The sequence below is a fragment of the Pyrus communis genome, chromosome 11 (assembly GCF_041283825.1).
Source record: "Pyrus communis isolate YQ-2024b chromosome 11, ASM4128382v1, whole genome shotgun sequence".
NCBI classification, from domain to species: Eukaryota; Viridiplantae; Streptophyta; class Magnoliopsida; order Rosales; family Rosaceae; genus Pyrus; species Pyrus communis.
In genome coordinates, this window is record NC_142575.1 from 20,209,611 (window position 1) to 20,237,569 (window position 27,959).

The 27,959-nt window shown below is 39.0% G+C and overlaps 1 protein-coding gene and 1 pseudogene across 1 annotated transcript; both read right to left on the minus strand.

Annotated features, from left to right (window-relative positions):
- Window positions 1–6,610: 6,610 nt before the first annotated feature.
- Window positions 6,611–27,959, minus strand: part of LOC148693039 (uncharacterized) — a 53,092-nt pseudogene continuing 31,743 nt past the window's right edge.
- LOC148693040 (uncharacterized) lies at window positions 13,388–27,719 on the minus strand. The gene is made up of 4 exons (XM_088679452.1): window positions 24,287–27,719; window positions 23,326–24,187; window positions 22,655–23,202; window positions 13,388–14,187 (listed from the first exon to the last, which is right to left on the minus strand). The coding sequence occupies exons 1-4, from the start codon at window positions 27,717–27,719 to the stop codon at window positions 13,388–13,390; spliced, it is 5,643 nt and encodes a 1,880-aa protein (XP_088535578.1).

Genomic DNA, 27,959 nt, shown 5'->3' on the forward strand with positions numbered 1-27,959 from the left:
TAAAAACACGATATAAAACGCTATACTAAACTCAAAGAATGCAAAACTAAACTTTAAAACACTAAGACAAACCAAAGACTCAAAATGCTTTAAAAACACAAACTAAATTGATTTCTAACTAAATTGAACAATAAAGTAAAGGGGGATTGAGTTTTGGACGAGATTAAACTAAATGCATAGATTCTAATTAAAACAGATTGTAAAAACGAAATTGATGAAATAGAATGATGAGAAACTAGTTAGAGGGTTCCTTATCCACACATGAACATATGCATATAATTTGATTCCCAGTTATGACTTCAACAAACGATGAATGACAATGCTCCAAGTTAATTAGGTCCGCTTAAATTAACCTTCAGATTTCCCTAGATTCATTGGATTGAATGGAATACGCATTACAACCAAATTATTCCTAATTAAAGTCCCTAACTATGGAATACGCATGATAGAGACATTCAACAAAGATCATTAAGTTCAACGGAAATCATAAATATCGACTAGGCATTCATAACTATAGAATACGCATGTTAATCCAGCCTAGGGTTTACTAAACACAATCGTGACTAGCGATTTTTACTACTCATGAATATAAGTTCATAACGATTAGGTGAAATTCCCTTATATCCTAGCATCAAGTTTAGGCATGCAAATTAAGTGTCGACCCTCAACCCACATACATAAACAAGTTCTTAATCAAAACAGAAAAGTAAACCACATCTAAAGTTCATGAATTCATAACTGGAGTAAATCAAATCATAACCAACATATGTCCATGGCTTCAAATTCGCCTCTAACTAAAAAGAAATTAGTTCCACATGTTTAACATAATTGAACAACAAGTTAAATTAAACATGAAAACAGAAACAAAAGAAGAAAGAACTCCAAAAGTTGCAGATTGTAAAGATGAATTTGATGGAATTGAATGGATGGGAAGGCTAGCTAAGGGGTTCATCTCCACACATGTTACACTTGCATAATAAAACGATTTCCAATCGCTTTTCAATAAACCATGAATTCTCAACACCCTAAGTTAACCGTGAATTGCACTAATTAACCCTCAGATTTTCCTAACATTATTGAATTGGATGATTGCATACGACAACCCAAAACATTCCCCACAAGTTCCCTATATGAACTGCATAATAGAGATACAAGCAAGAATCATTACGTTCTTTGAAAACCATAAGCATTGACGAAGCACTCGTTACTATGAACTGCATGAAACTCTTGCCAAGAATTCATTTAACGCGATTGTTTATAAGCAACCTCCACTACTTGTGAATATAAGTTTGTAACTATTAGGTGAAACTCACTTATATTCTAGCGTCATATTCATGCATGAAAATTAAGCGTGCACTCTCAATAAACATACATAAATAAGTTATCTATCAAATAGTTAAACAAATTGAATTCACAACTTATGAAACGCAATTAGAAGTAATCAAATCATAATGCAAGCATAAACATATATTTCGAATCCCCCCCTAGCCAAGGGGGTTTAGTTCCTCATACGTACAAAACAAAGAGAATTGAAATTAAACATTGAATTCAAAGGAAAAGAAACACCTAAACATTCCAACAACTCAAACTTGAATTGTATGAACGTTTAGGCCCGCTTCTCTTCCTCTTTGTTGTAGCACAAGGTCTAAGGTGAGTTTTAGGGATTATGGATGATGTAGAATGATAGGTTTTGTGGAATGGTGAAGGAAGTGATGGTGTTTGGATTGGTAGGGAACTCACGGCACAAGGGGATGTTGTTGGTGTGTGAATTGGGTGATTTTCTGAATATGGAAGAGTGAATGAATGTTGTGTGAAGTGTGTATGGTTTTTATAGGGAGAGAGTGGATGGGAGAGCATGTGAAGGACAGCTAGGTTGCTTGGTGGAAAGCTGGAATTGTCAATGGTTTTTCACGGCAAAGGGGAGATTTTCTGGAATGATGGCAGGTTGTGTATGTGAGTGATTATGAGTGCATGTGGGTGGAAATGCATGTGGGAATGCATGTGCAAAACAGCTAGGAAAAGTTGTGGAATGGCTGGAATGAAGGTGGGTTATGCACGGCAAGGTGGAGTGGTTTTGGTGATGGGTGCATGTGTTGAATTGGTGGTGCAATGATGAAAGAATAAGTGCATGTGGCTGAATGCAAAAGGATTATGCTGGAATGATGGTGTTTTGCACGGCAAAGGGGAGTGTTGGGTGATGGGTGCATGTGTTGGCTCAATTATATTGTTGGGAAAGTATGTGGCTTGGCTGGAAATGTAGGGGGAATAATGCACGGCACAAAGGAGTGGAATGATAGCTAGGTTATGATGATGAATGCATGTGGAATAGGTTGGAAAGAGGTGGGTTATGCACGGCAATGATGGAGAAAGAATGTGTGGATGCATGGTTGTGTTGGTGATGAATGTGAACTCTTTGTTCTTCATTTTCATTTCTTCATCCCTTTATTTATTCCTAGCCTCCTTTGGTCTTCAATTTCGTCCATCTACTTGGCTTTAAGCATATGCAATCCAATTAATGCCCCAAACTACTCCAAAATGCACCAAAATGCACTTTCTTGCTCCTTTAGCCCTTTAGACCTACAAACACACGAAAATAGCTTAAAGTACTAAAATTACTAAGTACTAGCAACATAAATGCAAGAAAACAAGCAAACTAAGGCGCATAAATATGCTCCTATCAGTTGCCTTTGTTCATCTACATAAAAATCAACGGACAAAACTTGACCCATGTGCTATCCGTTGTGTTTTTATGGGGTATGAACTACATTAGAAAGGGTACCGTTGCTACCACTCTCCTTCACGTCGAATGTATACTACCATGGATGTTACTTTTTCCGAGTCTGAGATGTATTACTCTTCGACTTCTTCCAACCTTCATCTTCAGGGGGATACACTACATGACGAACAAATTTGGACCATGGCTGCTAGCACTGATCTTCCGCTGCACTATTAGCCGAGCCTGCGGTGGCTATACTGCCAGCCCAACCAACAAAAGCAACATCGCCGCCCACAGAACCAGTGGCAGGCACGGTCGTGCCATCCTCACCCATGGCACTAGTTCTGCCACTTGCCGATCTTGAAACTTCTACTGATACTACTCCCCCTCGTCTCAAAATATAGTACCACTAGATGATCATACTCCTGAGAATATTCCTGAGGTAAGATCTACTGTCCCTGTTCGTGTATCCGATGTTCCGAATTATCAATTGCTTTTCAAGCAGAACCGGGGAAAGCCACTTAATCGATATTCACTGGAAACAACGAAAGGCTCTAAATATCGCATTGCCAACTATGTGTCATCACATAAATTATCAGAAGCCGGCAAAGCTTTTGTACTATAAATATCCAATGATAGCACACCAAGTTCATTGAAGGAGGCACTATCTGATGATCGATGGACAAAGGCAATGGAGGAAGAAATGGATGCACTTCAAAAATATCAAAGATGGGATTTAGTTTTGCTACCCCAAGGAAAGAAAAGAGTGGGACATCGATGGGTGTACACCATCAAGTACAAAGCTGATGGGTCGATTGAATGATACAAAGCGCGATTGGTGGCCAAGGGATACACTCAGACGTATGGTGTTGGTTATACAGAAACATTTGCTCCAATAGCAAAAATTAATATGGTAAGAGTGTTATTTTCGTTAGCGGCTAAATTGAATTGGCCATTACAACAATTTGATGTGAAAAATGCTTTCTTACATGGTAATCTTAAAGAAGAAATGTATATAGATATTCCACCTGGTTATACATTGGTTTCACAACCTGGAATGGTGTGTAAGTTGATTAAGGCATTGTATGGATTGAAACAATCACCTCGGGCATGGTTTGGTAGGTTCCGGACGGCTATGAGGAATTATGGGTTCAGGTAGAACAATTCCGATCATACACTTTTCTTGAAACGTTGAATGGGTAAATTGACATCACTTATTATTTATGTGGATGATATGATTGTTACGGGTGACGACAAAGATGAAATCTTAAGGCTCAAAGATTACCTAGCAACTGAATTCGAGATGAAAGATCTTGGTGGTTTGAAATATTTCTTGAGGATAGAAGTAGCTCGATCTAAATGGGGTATATTTACGTCAAAGAAAATATGTTCTAGATTTTTTAGCTGAAACCAGAATACTTGATTGTAAACCGCCTGACACCCCCATAGTCCAAAATCACCATTTTGCCGTGCACCCTGATCAAGTTCCCACTAACAGAGATCGTTATCAAAGGTTAGTTGGGAGGTTAATTTATTTATCTCACACCAAACCTGATATTGCATATGCAGTAAGTGTTGTTAGTCAATTTATGCATTCTCCGAGTGAGGCACATATGGGTGCGGTTGAACGCATCCTATGATACTTGAAGTCTTCACCGGGTAGAGGCATCATGTTTTCCAAGAATGATCATTGCCGAATAGAGGGTTACACCGATGCAAATTGGGCAGGGAATATTATTGATTGACGGTCCACATTTGGATACTTTACATTTGTGGGAGGAAATTTAGTGACTTAGCAGAGTAAGAAACAGAAAGTGGTTGCTTTATCAAGTGCAGATGTGGAATACAGCGGTATGGCAAAAGTAGTATGTGAATTATTATGGCTTCGGAGGTTACTCGCAGAACTCGGGTGTCCTTCAATGTCGGCTTTGAATTTGTTTTGTGATAATAAAGCAGCCATTGATATCTCACAGAATCTAATCCAGCATGATCGTCTGAAACAGTAGAAGTTGACATACACTTCATTAAGGATAAGTTGGATGGGAATATTATTCAATTCCCGTTCGTAAAGTCAGATGATCAATTAGCGGACATCTTAACTAAAGCTGTTGTGAGTAAAGCGTTCTACAACTCTCTCGTCAAGTTAGGCATGAACGACATTTATGCACCAACTTGAGGGGGAGTGTTGGAGAGTTGACCTTTGTAATTAGCTTAGTTACCTATTTGGGTTCTTGTAATCAGGATGTAATTATGATAGATATTATTTGGTGTTTCTTTCCTTGTAAATCAATCTTGTACAATATATATTTCCCTCCTTGGTGAGAAGAATAATATCAGAAAATTAAGCCCCAAAGATAAGCTCTAATTAGCACAAGCTAGCCATGTATCCTGAATTCATAAACTCCTCATTTTCTTGCCTGCCAAGGACCACCAAGGAACATGCATTCCTCGACTTCGGCTACCATTTCAAATTCTTTTTGGAAATGGGTGTGGAGTATGGAGGCTTTACCAAAAATCAAGTGCTTTATGTGGAAGACTCTTAAAATTTATTTCTCGAAAGATCCTCTCCATCTCCTATGTGTCCTATTTGCAACGCTCAAGAAGAATCAATTTAGCATCTTTTCCTGCTCTGTCCGTGGGTGGAATTGGTGTGGTTTGGAGGAGAATTAAGCATAAGGATATAGCGGCGTGAAGTCACAACATGGCCGGATTGGCTAATTACTTGTCTAGGGGCGGTTCCTGGCTTGAAGTCTATTAAGAGACAGATTTTATCTTATATTGCTTTTACTTGTTGGCACATTTGGAAGACACATTGCAATTTTCTTTTCAACCAACAACCAATCAATCGTAGACAGGTAATCCTAACAATTTCCAATTCAATAGGGGCTTTCTTGGCAGCTACCCAGTCATCGGGCATTCGTACAATACCTAGTTCTAGAACACCGGTGACTCCCGTTGCTTGGACTCCTCCAAACCTGGGGGTCATAAAGATTAATGTGGATGCTAGCTGGGATGCAAATTTGGGCTCGGGTTTTGCTGGGGTGTTTGCACGGGACCTTGAGGGGTATTTTTTTGGGTGCAGGTAGGTATCTCGTGAAGACTAGGAGTGTAGCTATGGCAGCGGTGCTGGCTATTAAGCATGGTTGCAAGCTACGTCACCAGCTGGGTTGGAATTCAATGATAATTGAATTTGATTCCTTTGATGCTGTCTCATGTTTGCCGGATTCACTTTTGAAGGACAGGTGGGATGCTTTCCCTATACTTTTATAGTGTGCTAGACTAGAAGAAACTTTCCATGACTGTCGCTGGTCTTGGATTCCAACATTGGCCAACAAAGCTGTATACCTTTTGGCGTCATGGGGAAGGATGGACAGACCTCCATTTTTCCTAGTTCATGTTCTCTATAATGATGGACTTCCTTGTCCACACTAGGTGTGTTTGTGAATACCTTTGGCAACTTTACCCAGATTAAATATAATCCTGTGTTACAAATAATAACAAAAAAAAAACTAGAAATATTTCCTGTAATAAACAAAAAAAAAACTATTTTACTTTAACAACAATAAAATTTTGTATCATACACAAATAAATATAGACAAGAATGAAGAAAAAATACGTACGATTATCAATTCTTTCTTTCTTCTTAATTATGCCCTTAATTTTTTTTTTTCTAAAGGGAACCAGTTGGTGGCTTCGCCATGATTGTCCACTCTTTCGGAGGTTGAAAAAGACTCCCAGAGGCAGTTTAGGTCTCCCTAACCACCATTGTGTGATTCAGCTGCGCTAGGAATCGAACTATGCCTTTAATTAATTAGCTAATAGTAAATTTACAAATAACTTCTCTCTTGGAAAAAAAGAAGAAGAATTTAATTGTAAAAACAAAAAGGAAATTAATTAGATGAGTTCTTGCTCCTTTTGTTTCCACTCCAGCCCTGTATATTTGCATGGTGAAAACCTAACCTTGTACCCAGAAATGGTTTCGAGATTAAGCGACCATAATTGCTCTATAGACACAACAAGCTGTTCATAGTGTTTTTGCAGCTCAGGTGTGCCACAAAGAAAAGTATTACTACCAGAACTAGCAACATCATCAGAAGACCCATCGATTTTCTTGTGGCCTCTTGCAATTAACCTTGTTATAAACTCTGGCACCACCTTGATCAAGACCTTTCCATTCGAACTCTTTATGTACTCAAACGGGCACTCCCCAGAATTGATGGGAGCTGCCTTTTTGTTAGGGCTTGACGATGAGCCTAGGGCGTTAAGAGTCGAGGCTGAAAGGACGCTGCATGCGAAACGATTAATCGGAAGAACCAAATAGGTCTGTGTTTGGGTTAATATTTGAACATTAGGCTTGGATAAAAGAAATCACAATGATGCCAATTAGAAGAGGAATTGCCCGAAGCCCAACATCGAACCTATAAGTAAATTGAAGCATTTTCAGCCAAAATGCAAGCCACGTGTCTATGGGTGAAGTGACAAATGATGGAGACTAACCTACTATCTGCCAAAAAATAATTTCTAGTGGCATCACAAGTAAAAAATGGATGACTCACTATCCTCCAAGTGCTTTTGGGCAAGAGCAAAAGCTACAACAGTCAAGCCAAGCTGCTTATAAAAGGAAAAAGAGACAACGGGCATAAGGACACTCAACCAATCAAATAAACAAACATACAAACTCTGCTCTTAAGCCAGATTTGCATCCAAAAGCTAAAATCAACTCAGATTCAGTCATTTTAGCGATAGTTCTTTAGGAAAGCTATCCTTTGTCTAGTTTAAAAGCTCTGCTACCTCCCTCAGTGGCGTAGTATTGATTCCCTCATGTAAACTTGTTTACCATCTATCCCTTTTTTTCATACAACCCTTGTAAACTAAAGAAAAATGATTGCAATAAGTTCAACCTTGCCAGACAAGGTGAAATCTTGCCCGAAGCTTCTTGTTTGTTTTGTAAATTAGTTTATCTATTACTTAATGTATTCTCTAGTATGTATTCAAGTCATTTCCACCTATTTTAAGAAGTCCATTTGCATCTGAATCTGGTTAACTTGACCAATATGTGTTCATTAAAAGTAACTTGGAACCAAATAAATGACTTAAGAGGCTCTAGACTCCCTTTATTCGAACATACAAACTATGAACTAAAAGTCCTTGTCTATAAGGCAAGAAAAAGAACTTAATGTGGACTTAACCCATCCACAACAATCCTTTGATAACAAGAAGTTTGAGTAACTTGGGGCGCAAGTAATCAACTTAAAACATACTTGTTCTACATCTACTATACTGAGATAGCAGTGGCACGCCTATCACTTAGTTAGTTTTGACTGCGAGCCTTAAGTCCTACACCTAAGGCCCCACAAAGACACCTTTCAGAACTAACTTTGTTCTCTTCTTGTAGCATATTAACAAGCAAAAGCCCGGCTATATATCCAAAGTGCCAATCCCTTGGGGAGCTGTTCTGAGGTCTGAAGATCTTTCTCCTGAGAAATCTTTGCCCGAACATAGTTTTGTCACGCCTGGTGGGATCCATAGTTGTCTTGTATGCCAAGAAGGAGGAAGAAGGAGAAAACCCTCAGGTGGAACACAGAATACGAGCCACCCCAGTGTTTACCAAGATCAAGCATGATAGATCACCCTGAAGATTTCCCTTCCCTATAACGACCGGCTCTTCTATAGAGCCCGACTTCACTTGAGATGTCAGGAGGGAAGATGACCAATGAAGATTTGCAAGCCACCATGATGTAAGTATTGAAAACTATGGAAAATATCACTCTGGAAACTAGAGGAGAAATGAGTAGACTTTGTTTTTTTAACAGGAAGTCTGCAAAGAAGATTAGACCTGGAGTACTCTACTCCAAAAAATGGTTATGCCAAGGAAATGATTTGAGAAACAAGCCCTAAAAAAGAACCAGTTATTCCCCTATTTCCTTTGCTGGAGGAAAAGAAGGATAAAGGGAAAAACAAGGAGGGATCTAGAATTAGTTAGCCAATACTGGAGGAGATCCTGGAACCAAAGTTGCCCAACCACCTATTATTTTCACTAGATAGTAGGAGGCAGAAGGAGAAAGAAAGAAACAAGTATGGCATGCCCCAAGTAATCAAAGAGTCCAGTGGGAAAGGAGAATTCATAATTGTGGATAAACTTCCCCCTTATAGGCCACCACCTTTGGCTAATAAAGGTGGAGGGCCCAGATGGAGGAAGGCCGAACCAAACAAAAAAGACTTTCTCTAGCAATGATCGCAGCCTAAAGTGGGAACCTCCTCATAACCTACCTAATAATACAGTCGACCAACAACTCAGAGAAGAGTTAACCGAGCTAAGAAGGATGGTGGTCCAAAATGCTTAACCTCAGGCTCACCTACTGTTTAGGATAACCTACCAGAAGCCATATCCTGAGTATGTTGATGAACATAATCCTTTTCCCCTCAACTTCAAGATGCCTGCATTCCCCACGTTCGGTGGGGAAGATAGCAGTGTATCCTCTAGAGATCACATTTTCAAGTTCTCTAACTATTGCATGGCATTTGAAGAAAATCCTAATTATAAGCTGAGATTGTTTGGGAACTCGTTGGTTGGTCTAACATCTCAGTGGTATGCTCTTTTGCCCCTAATTCTATTGCCAACTGGGGGCAAATAAAGATGGCTTTTCATGAAGAGTTCTATAGAATAGAGCCCGTGATGACTATCAACAATCTAGTCGAGGTAAAGCAATACGAGCATGAATCTACTGAGGACTTCATGATGAGGTTTAGGAAGACAAGGATGAGATGCCAGTTTCCTATCAACCATGCCCAACTTATAACACTTTAAAGTGGGCATGCATTCAAAACAATTCTAAAACCCATGAGTTTCAAAGCCTAGTGAATGGTGAACCAATGGACTTTTTAACAACATTAAAGAGAAGAAAGGTTTTGAGATTCATTACCCTTGAAGCTCATCCTTGTTGACACAAGGGATTCAGCTAAGTGGAGGGCCTTCAAGTCACCTCCTAGCTCCTTGAATCTTCCTTGTGATTTTTCTTCCTTTTGAATCTCCTTTGCTCCTTAAGGATGTGAGGAAAGGAACTTCAAAAAGTACCAAAGGTTTGGTATCTCTAAGTCTCCACACCAAAGATGTAGTGTGAAGAGAAGATGAATGACTTAGAGAGATTTTGATGTTAGTGAAAAATCCTCCCTAAGACCAACTCCAATGGTGGGCTAAAAGCCAAATTACCCCCCAAAATTTTCCCCCAAACCCACTCCAACCCAAGGGGAAATTTTGGGCTAAATGCTAAATGCTAAACCAATGCCAAATTCCCCCCAAAATTTAGCCCAGAAATCGGAGTGGACTCTACCCAATATTTATCGGAATTTAATTTTTTTTAGATTAAAATGTTCATAAAATTAATTTACGATAGTTTACATTTTTATTTTTATTTTTTAAAAATTTAATTTAACAAAAAATATAGCCTAAGTTCATTGTTTAACAATCCCGGGCTAAAATTTTAGGCTAGAACGGTTGGAGCAGAAAAGTTATTTCTGGGCTAAAAAATTTGGCTTTTAGCCCAACCATTGGAGATGGTCTAAGTGGCCGGCCTCTATAGAGAAAAAGGAGAGAAAAAGTTTCTCTTCCTTAACCCAAGAAAACCCTAGTGAGAAAAAGCTATAAAGATGACTTTATACTACCTCACATGTGAGGCAAACTTGCAATTAATCCAAGTTTGCTTCCACTCACCCTTATGGCCGGCCTAGACTTTGTTATTGGGCTAATTGGCCATTTTGTTTTAGTTGTCATACAATTTAAACATAATGGGCCTTGTGGACCAAAAACACTTTTGGGCCCCCAAGACACGAAACTAAATTGAAAGCCTAATACGAACCTTTCGTGTAATTAATTAACTAATTAATTAATCTTCACCATTCTCAATTAAACCATTTAATTGCGTATCCATCTCATTTATATTTCTTCACTTTCATCTTTACTTGGTGTACGATCCATTAAGTTCCAATTAGCGAGGCAGTGGGCGATTTTTACTCTTAACGATCGATTATGAATTGAAACTATATTGTTACTCTTAACGATCGATTGTGAATTGAAACTACATTTCAATTCTCCTTTTGATGAGGATTAGTGTTTGCTAATCTTCAAGGTTTCCACAAACCTTGAGTGACACCTAGCAGTATGTCATGGTTACCCAAGCAAGGTAGAAGTGATTGGAGAACCTATCCAGTTACAATTACAATGCAATATGGTCCTTCTCTAATACAATACTATTAATAACAGTGTTTGAGTGATAGTTTGTTTCATGTCTACTATCCAATGTAATACTTCTCTATATGATTCTATTGAATATGATTTGGATCAAACTTCCTAAGTTATATTCATATTCTTTGGCGAAAGACTCCCGAATCATATCTCAAAGTATTCTCCCTCCACCATGGAAGGTTAGAGATCCCTTGTTGTGCATTCATATGCCTACTCTCGAATCTAACTTAATTAGATCACCACTCTCTTAGATTATCTACATTCCTTGGATTCCATTATTGCTTAAACACATAATACAATAAATAATAAGCTTTGCCCTTCGTTAAACATATAATAGTTTAACACAATAAGTATTCCAAAAGCTATTACATCATATGAGTGGCTTTGTGGGCATACTTCCAACACTTGAGACTACCCTTGAGGAAAAAGTTCTATGATGTGCAGTTCAATGAACTGCAAGAGTTGGTAATTGCTACCACAAAGTATGAGAAGTTGCTAATTAAAGAATAACAGGTGAAACACTTATGTAAGGTGCCTTCTTTCTATAAAAATAAAGCTGCAATTCACCAAGTAGAGTTTGAAGGAGGGGAGACAGAAGCAAGTGATAGTTATGAAGTAGAAATGATGGACATGTGTGCAGCAGAGATAACTACGCCTTTTAAACCATTAACAATAAAGGGTTTAGTCCAGCAAATCAAAGATCAGAAGTTGGTAATGAATGATGGTGGATTTGTCCCTAAGAAGTCCCCTAAATACCAGAGTTATTCCTTCGATTTAGCCAAGGCCTCAGAAATCTATGAAGAGTTGGTGCAGGCAAGAGTAATTGTGCCTGACAGCACCAAGAATATCCCTAAGCCAGAAAAATTAAGAGGAAAAAAGTATTGCAAGTTGCACTATACCTTCAACATTCCATAACCAACTGTGTCCAGTTCAGGGATTGGATACAAGACCTCATAGTCAAGGGAAAGTTGTTGTTGGAGAAACCACAGGCCAATGTGATGATTGACACAGATCCTTTCCCATAAGCCCCAATAAACATGATCAACCTGAGTTGGGCTGAGAAAGGAAAGGGAAAAGCCACGTGGGAGGTGAAAGCAGAAAGAAAGCAAGTTGACAGACCCACAGAAGGTATAATTAAACTACCCGAGAAACCTAAAGTAGCCATAGTTAAAGGGGTAGTGTTGTGTAGCAAATGCCAGTGTGAGTGTGAGCTGGAAGTCCCAACATCAGGAGCCATTATTGATCAAGAATTGGTTAGAAGTAGAGAGAAAGAAGAGCAAGAAGCCCACAGAAGTATTATGCGGACAACAGAAAAAGATACCTCTAAAAATGTTTTCCAAAGGTTGGGAGGACAAAGAAGCTAAAATACCGAAATGGATGGAGGTTACGCCTTCTTAGCTAATATTTGAAGGTGGTGATGTCATGATGAAAGGAAGAACAAAGAGCGTAGTATCCCTATTCACCAAGAAGAATTATGCCAGAATCGGGCGGAAATGGTATGTAGTTGGAAAGGATGGGAGATCTGTCAAGGAAATGGGAGCCTCTGTGATTAGGAGAGTCCAGAGGCAGCACAAACCTCATGTGAATCACTCAAAGTCCCTACTACATCAGAAACCTCTGAAAATTTGAAATTTGAGAAAGTACCTCATGGAAGAAAAAATCAACTTGATTGGAGGAGCAAAAATGAGGTCAAAAAAACTAATAGCAAGACTGAAGGAGAGAAAGATCATGTGCCGTAAAGCTCACATCCAGGAAAGTACATAATATTGAGGAGGGCTCAAGAGGATATGGTGATGATGCCAACCCTAAGATGGAGCCCAGAACCAATATGTTTTGGAACTATCTTCTGTGAGAAGGGAATGCCCTCACCTTTACTGGTTGATACTCTCTGTGAAAACCTGGAGCAAGTACAGAACTTTGGTATAACCCTGGAGGAAAAGTTGCCCGGGCTAATGTTGCCAAAAGAAGCACATGCTTGGTTAGATGAATTCATGGACCACATTGGGGGTAAGAAAGAGGATTTACCTAAACCTAGCAACTTCGACGTAAACATGACCTATGTTCTATCCAAGGATTAAAATATCGGTCGTGTAGATAATATCGGGCCTTGAATTTACTGATATTTCGGGGGATATATCGTTATCGTTTTAGGTATTGGGAAAAAATCAACAAAAATGACAGATATAGGCATTAAAACACATAATTTTGCTCTAAAACTTTCATAGATGTTATGTACATTATCAATGAATGTATTGAACAAATAAAACTCAAAATTTACTAATAATAAGATATACATATGATGAAATATAAGTGGTATGTAATGCGCATTAACGAAAAGTTTTCTAATAAAATGTTTATTAGAATGAATAAACCATGCATAAATCCATAGTTTGTTTAAACATTAGATTACAATTTAGATAAGTGTCCAACTACATAAATGAAGAGCTCCTACAAGGTTCAAACAATGAGGAACAACCATCTAGATTCGTACAATAGTCATACCAAGTCATGTAGCCCGGGCAGTTTGTAAGCCATGTTTGAACATGGTGCACATATGTCTCTCTTAAGCTCCCTACTGTCCTCCCATACATGGGATAGTTAGGATTAACCCAACTAGTAGGTCCATAGTCTATTTTATCATCTTGAGCTCCATAACTAGTTCCACTATAATCAGACATGACATACCCATGGCCATCATAAGATTCATTTGAGTTAGTACTAGGTCTAGTTCCTATGCTTATAGATCCAAAACTGATCTCCTTGTCATCTTCAGATGGATTGATTGGTTGGCTTCTTTTCCTTGAATATTGCTTCCTAATTGCGCTAATGCCTGGTTCAGCTTCTCTGCATCTATGATCCTCATCTTGGGTGGCATGAGTAAAATCAGCCTCGATAGTAAATGGGCTATATTGTCTTTCTTCTTCATTACCTCCTGATCCAGCATTATTTCCTCCGTCATTATCTGACGAATTAGATGAACTTTCCTTTCTTCTAGTGCTGGCATCGTCTCTCAAGGGACGTCTTTGACCTTGCCAAGTGCCAAGCATATCCATTTCAAATGATGAAGTATCTCCACTCCTAATATCTTCGAATATGACTCTATCAACATCAACTCCTTCTTGGGCAGCATGTTGTGCTATAACGGCATCAGGGTTGCCTTGTTCATCATCCAAGTGAGCTGTCATAATCCATTGTTGAATTGGATTATCATCATCATCAGATGGTTGCCCTGCAATATCAGAAGGTCTATGTAGTCATTTCCAGACACATGTGCATTATTTTCTTACACGTATTAAAGATATATTTGACCAGAAATTTAATATTTGGATTTGCGTATTTCTTTCTCTTCAGATAAGACATGTATGTCCCCTCAATTCATTGTGCAGAGATTCTTTATAGTAATAATTAATGGATACTCCAAAAAATCATTTGAATTGGATATTGCCAAAAGCCTTCACACATATCTAATCACTGCCCATATACCTCCAAAAAATCTTTTGGGTTTCAATTTGCTTCAAAACTTTTGAATTTTTTTGGGTTTTGTTATAGGTATTGGGAAATATCGAGAATATCAGCAAAATATCGGAGATATCACATTTATCGGGGATATATCATCGATATCGAGGAAGATATGGCCTTACCCCCCAGTATCGGTATCGATAGTTGAAAATATCGATATATCGGTGTATCGGCCGACATTTCAATCTTTGGTTCTATCTGCCATGTTTTGCACCGAGCCTGATCAACCTGCCACGATTGAAGGTGATTACTTGACAATAGAACTTATGATGGCATATGTTAGTGTTGAGGAAGTAGGATAAGGAGAATCAGGTAGAACAAGTTTGCCCAAGTCCACAATGAAAGAGCCTAAGAGAGTAATAAGACAAAATGGTCTTTAGTCGCTCGAGTTTAACCCTGGCTAACCATCTCAAGCCCATATATGTAACTGCTCATTTGGAGGGAGTACTCTTCAAGAGGTTTTGATTAATGGAGGAGCTGCGGTTAATGTGATACCATTGAAACAGATGAAGAAATTGGGTAGAAGTGAGGAAGATCTTATTCCTTCTGACTTAACAGTTTCTAGCTTTTCTAGAGCCATTACCAGAACTCATGGAATATTGCCTTTGGAGGTTGACTTGGGTTATAAGCAAATCATGTTAGCTTTCTTTGTAGTAGATAGTAGTTCTACTTATGAAGCTTTGCTTGGGAGAGATTAGATTTATTAGAGTTTCTCTATGCCATCCACCTTGCATCAATTGGTAGCTATTTACCATGATGAAGGAACTACAGGACCAGGATTTTGGGAAATGGTAGAGGCTGAGTCATGACCATTCCTCCCTACAGCCAATATGGCAGAGGCCAGCGTTTACAATCCCAGTATTGGGATTTTTCCAGTGCTTAGTGATAGGAGCATATTTATGCGACTTAAATGGCTTGTTCTCGTACATTTACGTTATGTTTCTTTAGTTATTTTAGTACTTTAAGCTATTTTCGTGTGTTTGTAGGTCCAAAGGGCTAAAGGAGCAAAAAGATGCATTTTGGAGACTTTTGGAGCACTTTTGGGCTAAGGACGGATAGCTTATGCTTGAAGCCAAAGTGTTGGACGAAATTGAAGACCTAATTGGAGCCAAAGTGTTGGAACCTTGTTCTCTTTAGTTTTAGGACATTTAAACCTTTCCTAATCCCAATCATGCCATGCATAACACACATCCATTCTAACACATTGTCATTGCACATGCATTTCCTTCATTAGTTAACCCACATGCACTTATCACTTATCATCACCACATATCATATCACTTAATCACTTATCACTTATCATCACCACTTAACCACTTATCATATCATAACCACATATCATATCACTTATCACTTATCACTTAACATATCATCCACCTACTTCACCTACAACATCCACCTACTTCACCTACAACATCCACCTACTTCACCTACAACATCCACTTCACCTACAACATCCACCTACTTCACCTACAACATCCACCTACTTCACCTACAAATGACATAGCCATATGTTCCCTCCACTACTCCTATAAATACCCTTGCATTCATTCATTCAAAAACATCTCATTTTCATACACAACACACCACAAACACTTTCATCTTCTCCCTAGCCGTGAGTCTCTCCATTTTCTGCACCATTCCCTTCCCTTTCTCCTCCATTTCTTCCATTTCCATAATCCCCCAATCCATTCAACACACCAACAACATCCCTTAGTCCTTGTGCTACAACGAAGACGAAGAGAAGAGGGCCTAAACGTTCATACAATTCACGTTTGAGTTGTTGGAATGTTTACGCGTTTCTTTGATTTCAATGTTTAAATTCAATTCTCTTTGTTTTGTAATATGAGGAATGGAAGAGAAGAGTGCCTAAACGTTCATACAATTCAAGTTTGAGTTGTTGGAATGTTTAGGTGTTTCTTTGATTTCAAAGTTATGAGGAACTAAACTTTTTTTTGGCTAGGGGTGATTTCAATACCATGATTATTTATGTGATATGAATTGATGAATTCCGGTTATGAACTCTTGATTTGTGAATGCAATTGGCTTAACTATTTGATGATTAACTTATTTGTGTTTGTTGATTGAGGGTCGACACTTAATTAGCATGCATGAATATGTGGCTAAAGTTTAAGAAGGTTTCACATAATCGTTACTAACTTATACTTGAAAGTAGTGAAGGTCGCTTGTCACGATCGCGTTAAGTTTAATTCTTAGCATGAGTAACATGATGTCATAGTTGCAAATGCTTTGTCAATGCTTATGGTTTTCATTATTCTTAATGATCTTCGATTGTATCTCTATTATGATGACATGTAGGGAACTTTTGAGAATGTTTTGGGTTGTCGAATGATGCCATCCAATCCAATAATATAAGGAAAATCTGAGGGTTAACTAGTGATGTCACGGTTAATTTGGGGCATTGTCGTTCATAATTCAATGAAGGAATAACTGGAAATTGATTCATATGCATAAATATCATGTGTAGAGAAAGAACCCTTAGCTAGCTTCCCATCCATTCATTTCCGTCAAATCCATATTTACAATTTGTTTTGTTTCCAAGTATTCATTTTAGTTTAAATTCGTCCAAATCCAATTCCCCCCTATTTCGTTGAAATCTTAGTCTTAATCTTTCTTATTTTTAGTTTTGCTTTCTTCGAGCATTAAATAGTGTTTTATATTGTGTTTTTATGTTTTTAAGTCAATTTAGAAGGTTTTAGCAAGCCCTCCTAATCCCCGGTCTAGAACGATCCCTCACTTATCCATTCTACTACAATTGTCAAACGAGGGTTTAATTTGAGTGTCAAGTAATTCTCACATCAAATTTTGGCGTGGTTTGTTCTCGTACATTTACGTTATGTTTCTTTAGTTATTTTAGTACTTTAAGCTATTTTCGTGTGTTTGTAGGTCCAAAGGGCTAAAGGAGCAAAAAGATGCATTTTGGAGACTTTTGGAGCACTTTTGGGCTAAGGACGGATAGCTTATGCTTGAAGCCAAAGTGTTGGACGAAATTGAAGACCTAATTGGAGCCAAAGTGTTGGAACCTTGTTCTCTTTAGTTTTAGGACATTTAAACCTTTCCTAATCCCAATCATGCCATGCATAACACACATCCATTCTAACACATTGTCATTGCACATGCATTTCCTTCATTAGTTAACCCACATGCACTTATCACTTATCATCACCACATATCATATCACTTAATCACTTATCACTTATCATCACCACTTAACCACTTATCATATCATAACCACATATCATATCACTTATCACTTATCACTTAACATATCATCCACCTACTTCACCTACAACATCCACCTACTTCACCTACAACATCCACTTCACCTACAACATCCACCTACTTCACCTACAAATGACATAGCCATATGTTCCCTCCACTACTCCTATAAATACCCTTGCATTCATTCATTCAAAAACATCTCATTTTCATACACAACACACCACAAACACTTTCATCTTCTCCCTAGCCGTGAGTCTCTCCATTTTCTGCACCATTCCCTTCCCTTTCTCCTCCATTTCTTCCATTTCCATAATCCCCCAATCCATTCAACACACCAACAACATCCCTTAGTCCTTGTGCTACAACGAAGACGAAGAGAAGAGGGCTGATGTGAAAATTATGTTGACACACAAATTAAACCCTATTTGTGACAATTGTAGTAATGAAGTAAGTAGGGATCGTTCTAACCGGGGATTAACTAGGGGTGCTAATCTAATTTGAATTGACTCAAAAACAGAAAAACTAAAATTTAATTTGGTCGAATTTGAAAGTGTTTATGACTCCAAATGCTTAAAAACACAAAATAAAACAAATACAAATGACTACGACTCAACAAAATATGGGGGGATTGTGGTTGGATGAATTTAAACTAAATGGGCAGATTGTAAAGAAAATAGATTTTAAGACAAAATTTGGATGAATCAATGGATGATGGGATAGCTAAGGGGTTCTTCTCCACACATGAAATATATGCAACGTAAATCAATTTCCAATTATCAATCCAATAAGTTATGAACCTCGACACTCCAAGTTAATTAGGTCCGCTTAAATTAACCTTCAGATTTCCCTAGAATCATTGAATTGGATGAATATGCATCGCAAGCAAATTATTCCTAACAAATTCTCTATATGAACAGCATGATAAAGATATAAGTTAGAATCATTACGTTCTTTGGAAATCATAAGCATCGACAAGGCATTTGTAACTATGAAAAGCATGATACGCTTGCCAGGAATCTACTTAACATGATCGTGACTAGCAACCTTCACTACTTGTGAATATAAATTCATAACGATTAGGTGAAACAAACTTATATCCTAGCATCAAATTCAAGCATGCAAATTAAGCGTGCACTCTCAATCAACATACAAGAATAAGTTTTAAATCAAACGGTTAAGCAAATTGTATTCAAAACTTATGCAACGATAATTGGAAGTAATCAACTTATTTCACATATATAATCATGGTTTCGAATCACCCCCTAGCTAACTAGGGGGATTTAGCCTCTCATGTTCACAAAAAGAGAATTACAAATGAATTTAAACATAAAGCACAAAGAATTGATTACACCTAGAACGCCCAACGAATCCACGTGAATTGGTGCGCGTTGAAGCTCCTCTTTCCTCTTCTCCTTGATGCGGCAGATTGGGTTTTGGATGATTTTGGGTGAATTTCTGGGTTATAGATAGGTTTAGGGTTGTTTGGTAGTGCGGCAAGGTGGTGAAGTGATGGAGGAAGGGTTGTATGGTGGCTGGAAGTGTGGGGATGGCTGCGGCAAGGTTGGATTGTATGTGTAAGATCGCTGGAATGGAAGGGAGATGTTACGGCTTGGGAATTAGGGAAGAATGGTTGCGGCTGTGATGGAATTTTTAGATTAGGTGGCCACGGCTTTGATTTATTTTTGGTTTATTAGGGTTAATGGTCAATGGGGGGGGGCCACGGCAAGAGCTTTTTGTTGGTTTTCTTAGGGTTTTTGATAAATGGGGGACACGGCAAGCAAAGGGGATTGCATGCAATGGCTGAATGTTTTATTATGGTCAATGGCTAATTAGAATAATGGGCTATGGTGGCTGCGGCAAGATTCAATTTTTGTCTTTTAAGGTGAATGATTAATGGGAACTTGCGGCTAAGTTGTAAAATGTAGGGTTTTTTGAAATTCAAAACCTAATTTATTTTTATTAACTACAATTCACCTAAAGGCTGCTAGAATTTAGGAAATAAAATCAGAAATTAAAGAAGGAATAATTAAAGGGTGCGGCTAGGGTTAGGTTAGGAGAGGGAAATAGGGTTTAATTGCACAACATTGGACAAAAGTGCCCCCCCTTGCACGGCAAGGGAAGGGAATTAGGGTTAAGGCACGGCAAGGTTGTGTAATTGGGCTAGGGCCTTGGTTTTGTGTCCTAAAGTGTTTACAAGGCCTTCAAAGTGGCTAGAAAATACGGACGTTTAAGTTTAGGAAAGGTTACCAAAACGGGAAACTTAGGGTTAACTTTCCTACTTCAAGTTGTTTGAGTAGGATTCCTCGTTTTGGTAAGAATTCATCGTTGGAGTAGGAATTCGTCGTTTCTTCACGTCTTCAACTCATTCATTCCTCTTTCGCTCCAAAAGACTCCAATTTGCATTTTCTTGCACCCTTTGGCCTTATAATCTGAAAATACACAAAAGTGGCCTTAAACACTAAAATAGCTAAGTAAACACAACATAAATGCATGAGAACAAGCTAATTAAGTCGCATGAATATGCTCCTATCAAATTCCCCCACACTTAACTTTTGCTAGTCCTCGAGCAAAACAAAACTAACTAAACAAAACGAAACAAAACAAACAAAACATAACCTAAACCTTCCAACGTTTGCCTCAGGGATTTCCAATAAAACATGACATGTCAAAGATCATTACTCACATAGCTTTTAGTCTTCCCTCCCCTCAAGCATATACTTAATCATAGTCACCATTCACTAGTTCGCATTTAATCAATTAAAACACATTTTGAATGTAGTAACATGCCTTAGAGAATTCCCTCAATTCCTCACTAGTTATGCACTCTATTTTCACTCAGATTTTCTGACTACACGCCCTACACTATTTATATGTGAGTAGATTGATGTAAACATGAAAGACTAGTTCTCACATACATTATAACAAAGAACGCAATTTCAAGAGTAATTACACGTGTTTAGATATGATCTCATGAATGGAATGCTACTACTTAGATGCGAGAACCAGTGACACCATATGCTCATACCAAATTCAAACTCCACAATTGAAATGCACAACACTCAAGATAGAAGTCAAGGGTTGTAACGGGGCTTGGGGTATTGGCTAACAACGAAAGGTAGGGATAAACAAAAGTTCTTTAAGCAATAGTAAGTAAAGTAATGAAATTAAGACCTAGAATTCCCTTAGAATGCAGAAATCAACTTTTAGACAAATAGGGACGATTCAAACAACTCCTAGGGCCTAATTCATTGTTTTGGGCCCTTATTCCAACAAACAATACTTTTCAACTATTTTTTCATTTTTTTTTCTTTTTTTTTTCTTTTCTTTTCTTTCTTTCTTCTTCTTTTTTTTTTTTTTTTTTTTTTTTTTTTTTTTTTTTTTTTTAACCGTGCCTATGGCACATAAACTAACATCCATAATCCTTCCCCCACACTTATTTTCTGCAACACCATAATCAAAAGGAATTCATTCATGCTTACTATGCTTCAAGAACAAGGGTACGGATGGTCCTAATCTAGGCTAGGTGAGGATAATGTGGGTTAACAAAGAACATGGGCTAACATGGCTCAATGGGGTTAAACTTAAACACAAAATGAGTTAAGGACACATGGCTATTTGGCTTTTGGTGGTGGTCACTACACAACTTCATCTTGAATACGTGTTATGCAAATCAATGACATGCTTTGAATGAAATGGGCATGAGTTCTAGCATTTGGAACTAAGTGATGAAAACGCCTTCTAAGTAGTAACCAAGCAATGAATAATGAGATCATGCAACGACTTTTAGAAAACAATAATGCATAGATTTTAACTCTCCAAATAACGTTTAGGCTCAAGTCTCACTGGGATGTAGCGTTAGTTTGAGTTCATTCCTTCAAGCATGTTACAAAAACTGATTTTTATCATTTGTGATTACATGTGAATTCGTAAACTATAACTACAAACAAGCATAAACCAAAGAGTATATCAAACGTCCATCCATGTTTGTAACTTTCTTTAACCATCATGCAATTAAAAACCAAATCCTCATCATTGTGTTGGAAGGTACCCTACGACACAAACAAACATACAAACACAACTCTTTTTGGGTTTTTCAAAACAATTTTTCAAATTTTTAGGGGATTTTCGGATTTTTCAAAATAACACATAAAAAGACTCTAAAAATAGCTTAAAAACACTTAAAAACAGTGGAAAACAAGTTTAGACATGTTAGGTGGTAATAACCTACGAATTTCATGCAAAAATATCTCAAAACAGAATGTTACCCCCCCCACACTTAAACTAAACATTGTCCTCAATGTTTTAGACACAATTGAACACATTACACATAACAAAAAGTAAGCAACAAAGGAAAAGGGTTTAGGGACGCAAATCTGAGTGTGGAGCGATTCCCAAGTTCTTCCTTTGTTGAGTGCATGGGTTGCCTCCCAAGTAGCGCTTTCTTTTACGTCTTGCAGCCGGACGATGCCACATTGATCAACCTTCATGGGAACCCACGGCATAGTGGGTTGTCTCCTCCACATCATGTTCTACAAAGCTCTCGTAGTAAGGCTTCAAGCGATGCCCATTCACCTTGAACTCTTGACCTGTTTTGAAACTACGAACTTGGACTGCACCATGAGGAAAAACATTAGTAATAACAAAGGGTCCAATCCAACGTGAACGTAACTTACCCGGAAATAGACGAAGACGAGAATTAAATAACAACACTTTCTGTCCAACAGAGAAGGACTTGGTGCGAATCATCTTGTCATGAAAGGCCTTTGTCTTTTCCTTGTAAAGTCGAGCATTCTCGTAAGCTTCATTCCGTATCTCCTCAAGTTCATTCAATTGAAGCTTACGATGAATTCCCGCCTCATCTACATCCATGTTGAACTTCCTCACGGCCCAATGAGCCTTGTGCTCCAATTCCACCGGTAAGTGACATGGTTTGCCATACACAAGCCGAAATGGGGACATTCCTATGGGTGTTTTGTAGGCGGTCCTATAAGCCCACAATGCATCCTCTAACCTCAAGCTCCAATCTTTTCTTGTTGGGCCAACCGTCTTCTCAAGAATCTGTTTTATCTCGCGATTCGACACCTCGGCTTGCCCGCTTGTTTGAGGATGATAGGGTGTCGAAACCCTATGTGTAACTTTGTACTTCTTGAGCAGTGCCTCGATTGTGCGATTACAAAAATGTGAACCTCCATCACTTATAAGGACTCGAGGCATTCCAAACCTAGCAAAAATGTTAGACTTCACAAAATCTGCAACCACTTTGGAATCGTTAGTACGGGTGGCTTTTGCTTCCACCCATTTGGAAACATAATCCACCGCCAACAAGATATAGATAAAACCATGGGAGGAAGGAAAGGGACCCATAAAATCAATTCCCCACACATCAAATATTTCAACAGAAAGTATAGGGTTTTGTGGCATTTGATCCTTAACACTTATATTACCCATTCGTTGACAACGATCACATGTAAGGCAAAATGTCCTAGCATCCTTAAAAATGGTTGGCCAATAAAACCCGCATTCTAAAACTTTAAGTGCAGTGCGTTGGGTGCCAAAATGTCCCCCACATGCATATGAATGACAAAATGTTAAAATAGATTGAAACTCAGATTCATTCACACAACGTCGTACAATTTGATCAGGACAAAATTTCCAAAGGTATGGGTCATCCCAGACATAAAACCTAGCATCCTTTATCAGCTTATCACGTTGATTCCTATTAAGTGTGCTAGGGGTGTGTTTAGATACCAAAAAGTTCACCAAATCTGCATACCAAGGCTCACTTACCTGGATGGACATTAATTGCTCATCGGGAAAGGTTTCAGGAATTGGCGATGCTTCCTCATGTACCATTCGACTGAGGTGGTCAACCACCACATTCTCTACGCCCTTCTTATCTCGAATCTCAATGTCAAACTCTTGTAAAAGCAACAGCCATCGAATTAGTCTAGGCTTAGCTTCATTCTTCGTGAGCAAATACTTGAGAGCTGCATGATCAGTAAAAATAATAACTTTAGTACCAAGTAAGTATGATCGAAACTTATCTAATGCAAATACCACAGCAAGTAATTCTTTTTCAGTGGTTGAGTAATTCAATTGAGCATCATTTAGTGTCCTAGATGCATAATAAATAACATGAGGTTGTTTATTCTTTCGCTGCCCCAAAACAGCACCAATCGCATAGTCCGAAGCATCGCACATCAACTCGAATGGAAGGCTCCAATATGGAGGTGTGATAATGGGAGCCGAAGTGAGAGCCTTCTTGAGGTGGTTGAATGCCTTCTCACACGCCTCGTTGAACTCGAAAACCACCTCCTTTTGAAGCAATCGGCATAGTGGCTGCGCAATCTTGGAGAAATCCTTTATGAAGCGCCTATAAAAACCTGCATGACCAAGAAACGAACGAATCTCTCTAACCGAAGTTGGAGAGGGTAAGTGACGAACAAGGTCTACCTTAGATTTATTCACTTCAATGCCTTTTTCAGAAATAATATGTCCTAGAACAATACCTTGCTTAACCATGAAATGACATTTTTCCCAATTAAGCACAAGATTCGTTTCAACACAACGTTTCAAAATTAAGGTCAGATTATTCAAGCAATGATCGAATGAATTACCAAACACGCTAAAATCATCCATGAATATCTCAATAATCTTCTCCACATAATCAGAGAATATACTCACCATGCATCGTTGAAATGTTGCAGGGGCATTGCACAACCCAAATGGCATACGTCGATATGCAAAGGTGCCAAAGGGGCACGTGAAAGTTGTCTTTTCCTGATCCTCCGGAGCTATCACAATTTGGTTATATCCGGAATATCCATCAAGAAAGCAATAAAATTTATAACCGGCTAACCTTTCTAGCATTTGGTCCAGGAATGGCAATGGAAAGTGATCCTTCCTTGTCATGGCATTTAACTTCCTGTAATCAATACACACACGCCAACCTGTCACAACACGAGTGGGTACAAGCTCTTGTTCTTCATTCTTCACCACCGTGACTCCGGACTTCTTTGGAACAACCTGCACGGGTGACACCCAACGACTATCAGAAATAGGATATATAACACCACAATCAAGCAATTTTATAATCTCCTTTTTTACTACTTCCAACATGGGTGGATTAAGGCGACGTTGAGCTTCACGAGATGGCTTGGCTCCCTCCTCCAAAAGGATGCGATGCATGCATGTGGTGGGACTAATGCCTTTGATATCCGCCAAGGTCCATCCAATGGCAGGTTTGTGCTCCTTTAACACCCTTATCAACTTGTCTTCTTCTTGGGCCGTGAGTGAACTAGAAATGATGACAGGTAGTGTCTGATCTTCTCCCAAGAAAACATACTTCAAGTGACTAGGTAATGGCTTTAACTCAAGTGTAGGTGGCTGCACAATTGATGGAAGTAACTTGTTAGTCAAAACTGAATCTAAAAGTGAGAGTGGAGACTTACCAGAGTGTGAGGGCAATGACTCAAGGGCCGCGACCATTTCAAGCACTTCACTACAAGGGGGCACGGCAATATGGTCAGATTCCATGCCGTGGCTTGCCAGGCTTCCCCTACCCTCATTTCTTGCTCCTATGCCGTGCACTAAGGCTACTTCAAGTGCATCTTCGTTCCTTCGATTCAAATGTACCTGTGCCAAAGAATCAACAATGTCAATAGCAAAACAAGAATGGTTCTCAATTGGATATTTAATAGTTTCAGAAAGATTAAAACGAATAATGTCCCCGTCAAATTCCATGGTTAATGTTCCCGTATACACATCTATCTTTGTTCTCGCTGTTTTCATGAATGGACGGCCTAGCAAGATTGGCAATGATGGAGCATGGCTCGAATCCTCCATTTCTAAGACATAAAAATCTGCAGGAAAGATAAGATGATTGACCTGCACTAAAACATCCTCAAGGACTCCCTTGGGATAAGCGTTAGAACGATCAGCCAATTGAATTATAACGCCATCTTGTTTTAACTCACCCAGGTTCATAGATGCATAAATGGAATATGGCATAACATTAATAGAAGCACCTAAATCTAACATGCATTGCTCAAATCTAGTGTTTCCAATTGTGCATGGGATAGTAAAGCTCCCTGGGTCCTTACATTTTGGAGGCAACTTTCGTTGCAAAACCGCTGATACATTCTCACTTACTTTTACAACTTCCTTGTTTGAAATTCTTTTCCTAGTTGTGCATAATTCTTTTAAAAATTTTGCATACCTGGGTACTTGCTTAATAGCATCAAGTAAAGGAATGTTTACTTGGACTTTTCGAAAGGTATCCAAAATGTCCTTTTCGCTTTCTTCCTTCTTCGATTGCGCAAATCTGCGAGGGAAAGGAACATCGGGCAGATTAGTGTTCGAAATCACAACATTTGGGACAACCTTACCTGAGGTGGATGGATGGGGGGTCGTAGATGGTTGTGGCATGGGTGGTACCACCCTTGCCGTGGGGTGATTTTTCTCCTCTTCTTCGATTCGTATCTTCTCATCTTCCTTGTTTCCCACTTCTTTCCCACTTCTTAGTGTGATAGCTTTCGCAGATTCGAAACCACCCTTGGGATTGACTACCGTAGTGCTTGGTAACTTACCACTTTCACGAATTTGTCCCAAAAATTCGGCCATTTGGCCCATTTGCTTCTTCAGCTCATTAACCTCCTTTGCTTGGTTCTGCATTCCCTGCGCCATTGTGGTTAGTAACTGATATGTTTTATCGTCATTCATAGACGTACCTGAGTTGGTTTGGGATGATTGTGCTTGAGGAGGTGGTTGTGGTGCCATTGGCCTTGGAAAGAAACCCGGGGGTTGTCGGAATCCACTTTGTTGGGCATATTGTGGTGCATCTCTCCATCTGAAATTGGGGTGGTCACGCCATCCCTGATTGTATGTGTTGGAGAAAGGATCACCTCTTGGTTGGTTCTGATTCCCATAGCCCACAGCATTGGCAGATTCCCACCCTCCGTTCTCAATTAATTGAGGACATTGATCAGATTGGTGTCCTTGAATGGAGCATACACCACAGATTGTAGTTCCTTGCGTCTTAGGGCCTTCAACAAACTGCGATAACATAGACGTAAGGTTAGCCATTTGGGATTGTAACTCAGAAATAGAACTTACCTCATTTACATGCTGTGGCCGTGGGGTGTCTCTCTGCCCAACACCTTCATATTGTTGTGCATTGAGTGCTCGATTGGCAATGAGAGTTTTGGCATCCCTAGGCGTCTTGTCCACTAGAGCTCCTCCCGCGGATGCATCCAACATTTGCCGTTCAAGTGGTAAAAGGCCTTCGTAAAAATATTGAAGAAGTAGCTCCTTCTTCATCTGGTGCTGTGGACAGGAAGCAACAAGAGATTTAAAACGTTCGTAATACGTAGGAAAAGATTCACCTTGGCTTTGCTGAATTCCACTAATCTTCTTGCGAAGAAGAATGACTCGTGATGTCGGAAAGAACTTCTCTAAGAAGGCTCGCTTCATACTCTCCCATGATGTGACAGTTCCGGGAGCCAACTCATACAACCAATCCTTGGCCTTCTCCACCAAAGAAAAAGGAAAAGCCTTCATCTTCAATATGTTGCTGTCCACGTTCACCGGTGTCATACTTGAGCACACCACCTCGAATTCCTTTAGATGCTTGTTCGGATCCTCCATGGCCAACCCATGGTATTTCGGAATATGGTGGAGCAAGCTGGACTTCAACTCAAATTCATCGGTCTTCTCAGGGGCTGCCCTAGGGTATTGGATGCAAAGAGGTGCTGCATTGGCCAAACCCGAGGCAGAAAGCTCCTTGATGGTTCGATTGTCCACTGCCATGGTTGGTACTTCCTCTTCAACCCAATCCGTGACCTCCTCTTCAACCTCAACTTCAACTTCTTGCTCTTCTAATTCAGATTCGGGACTAGGAGGATTAGACGGTTGCGATTTCTTTTTCCTTCTCAAAGTCCTCTCGAAATCACCGTCAAAGTCGGAGATATGCTCACGAACAGGTTGTGAGCCACGGGTCATAAACTAGTACCTGCACACAAGAGCAAACAAGGTTAGCAATCAACCTAATAGACTCGGCACAAGTAAGGAAATAAGGTGCCACACACGGCACAAAAACAAAACACACACACACGGTGCAAAAAAAAAAAATTTAAACAAAACAGAAACTAAACAATTTAAACAAGACTCAAGACAAGGGATTAGCAACTTTGCTAATCCCCGGCAACGGCGCCAAAATTTGATGTGAAAATTATGTTGACA

Coding starts and splice junctions, on each gene's coding strand:
- LOC148693040 (XM_088679452.1), bottom strand. CDS start 27,719: ATGACCCGTGGCTCACAACCTGTTCGTGAGCATATCTCCGACTTTGAC. Junction 23,203..23,325: donor CGTTGTGTGAATGAATCTGA/GTTTCAATCTAT, acceptor TAAGGATGCTAG/GACATTTTGCCTTACATGTG. Junction 14,188..22,654: donor CCCATTTCGGCTTGTGTATG/GCAAACCATGTC, acceptor CTGATATTGCAG/GGCAACCATCTGATGATGAT.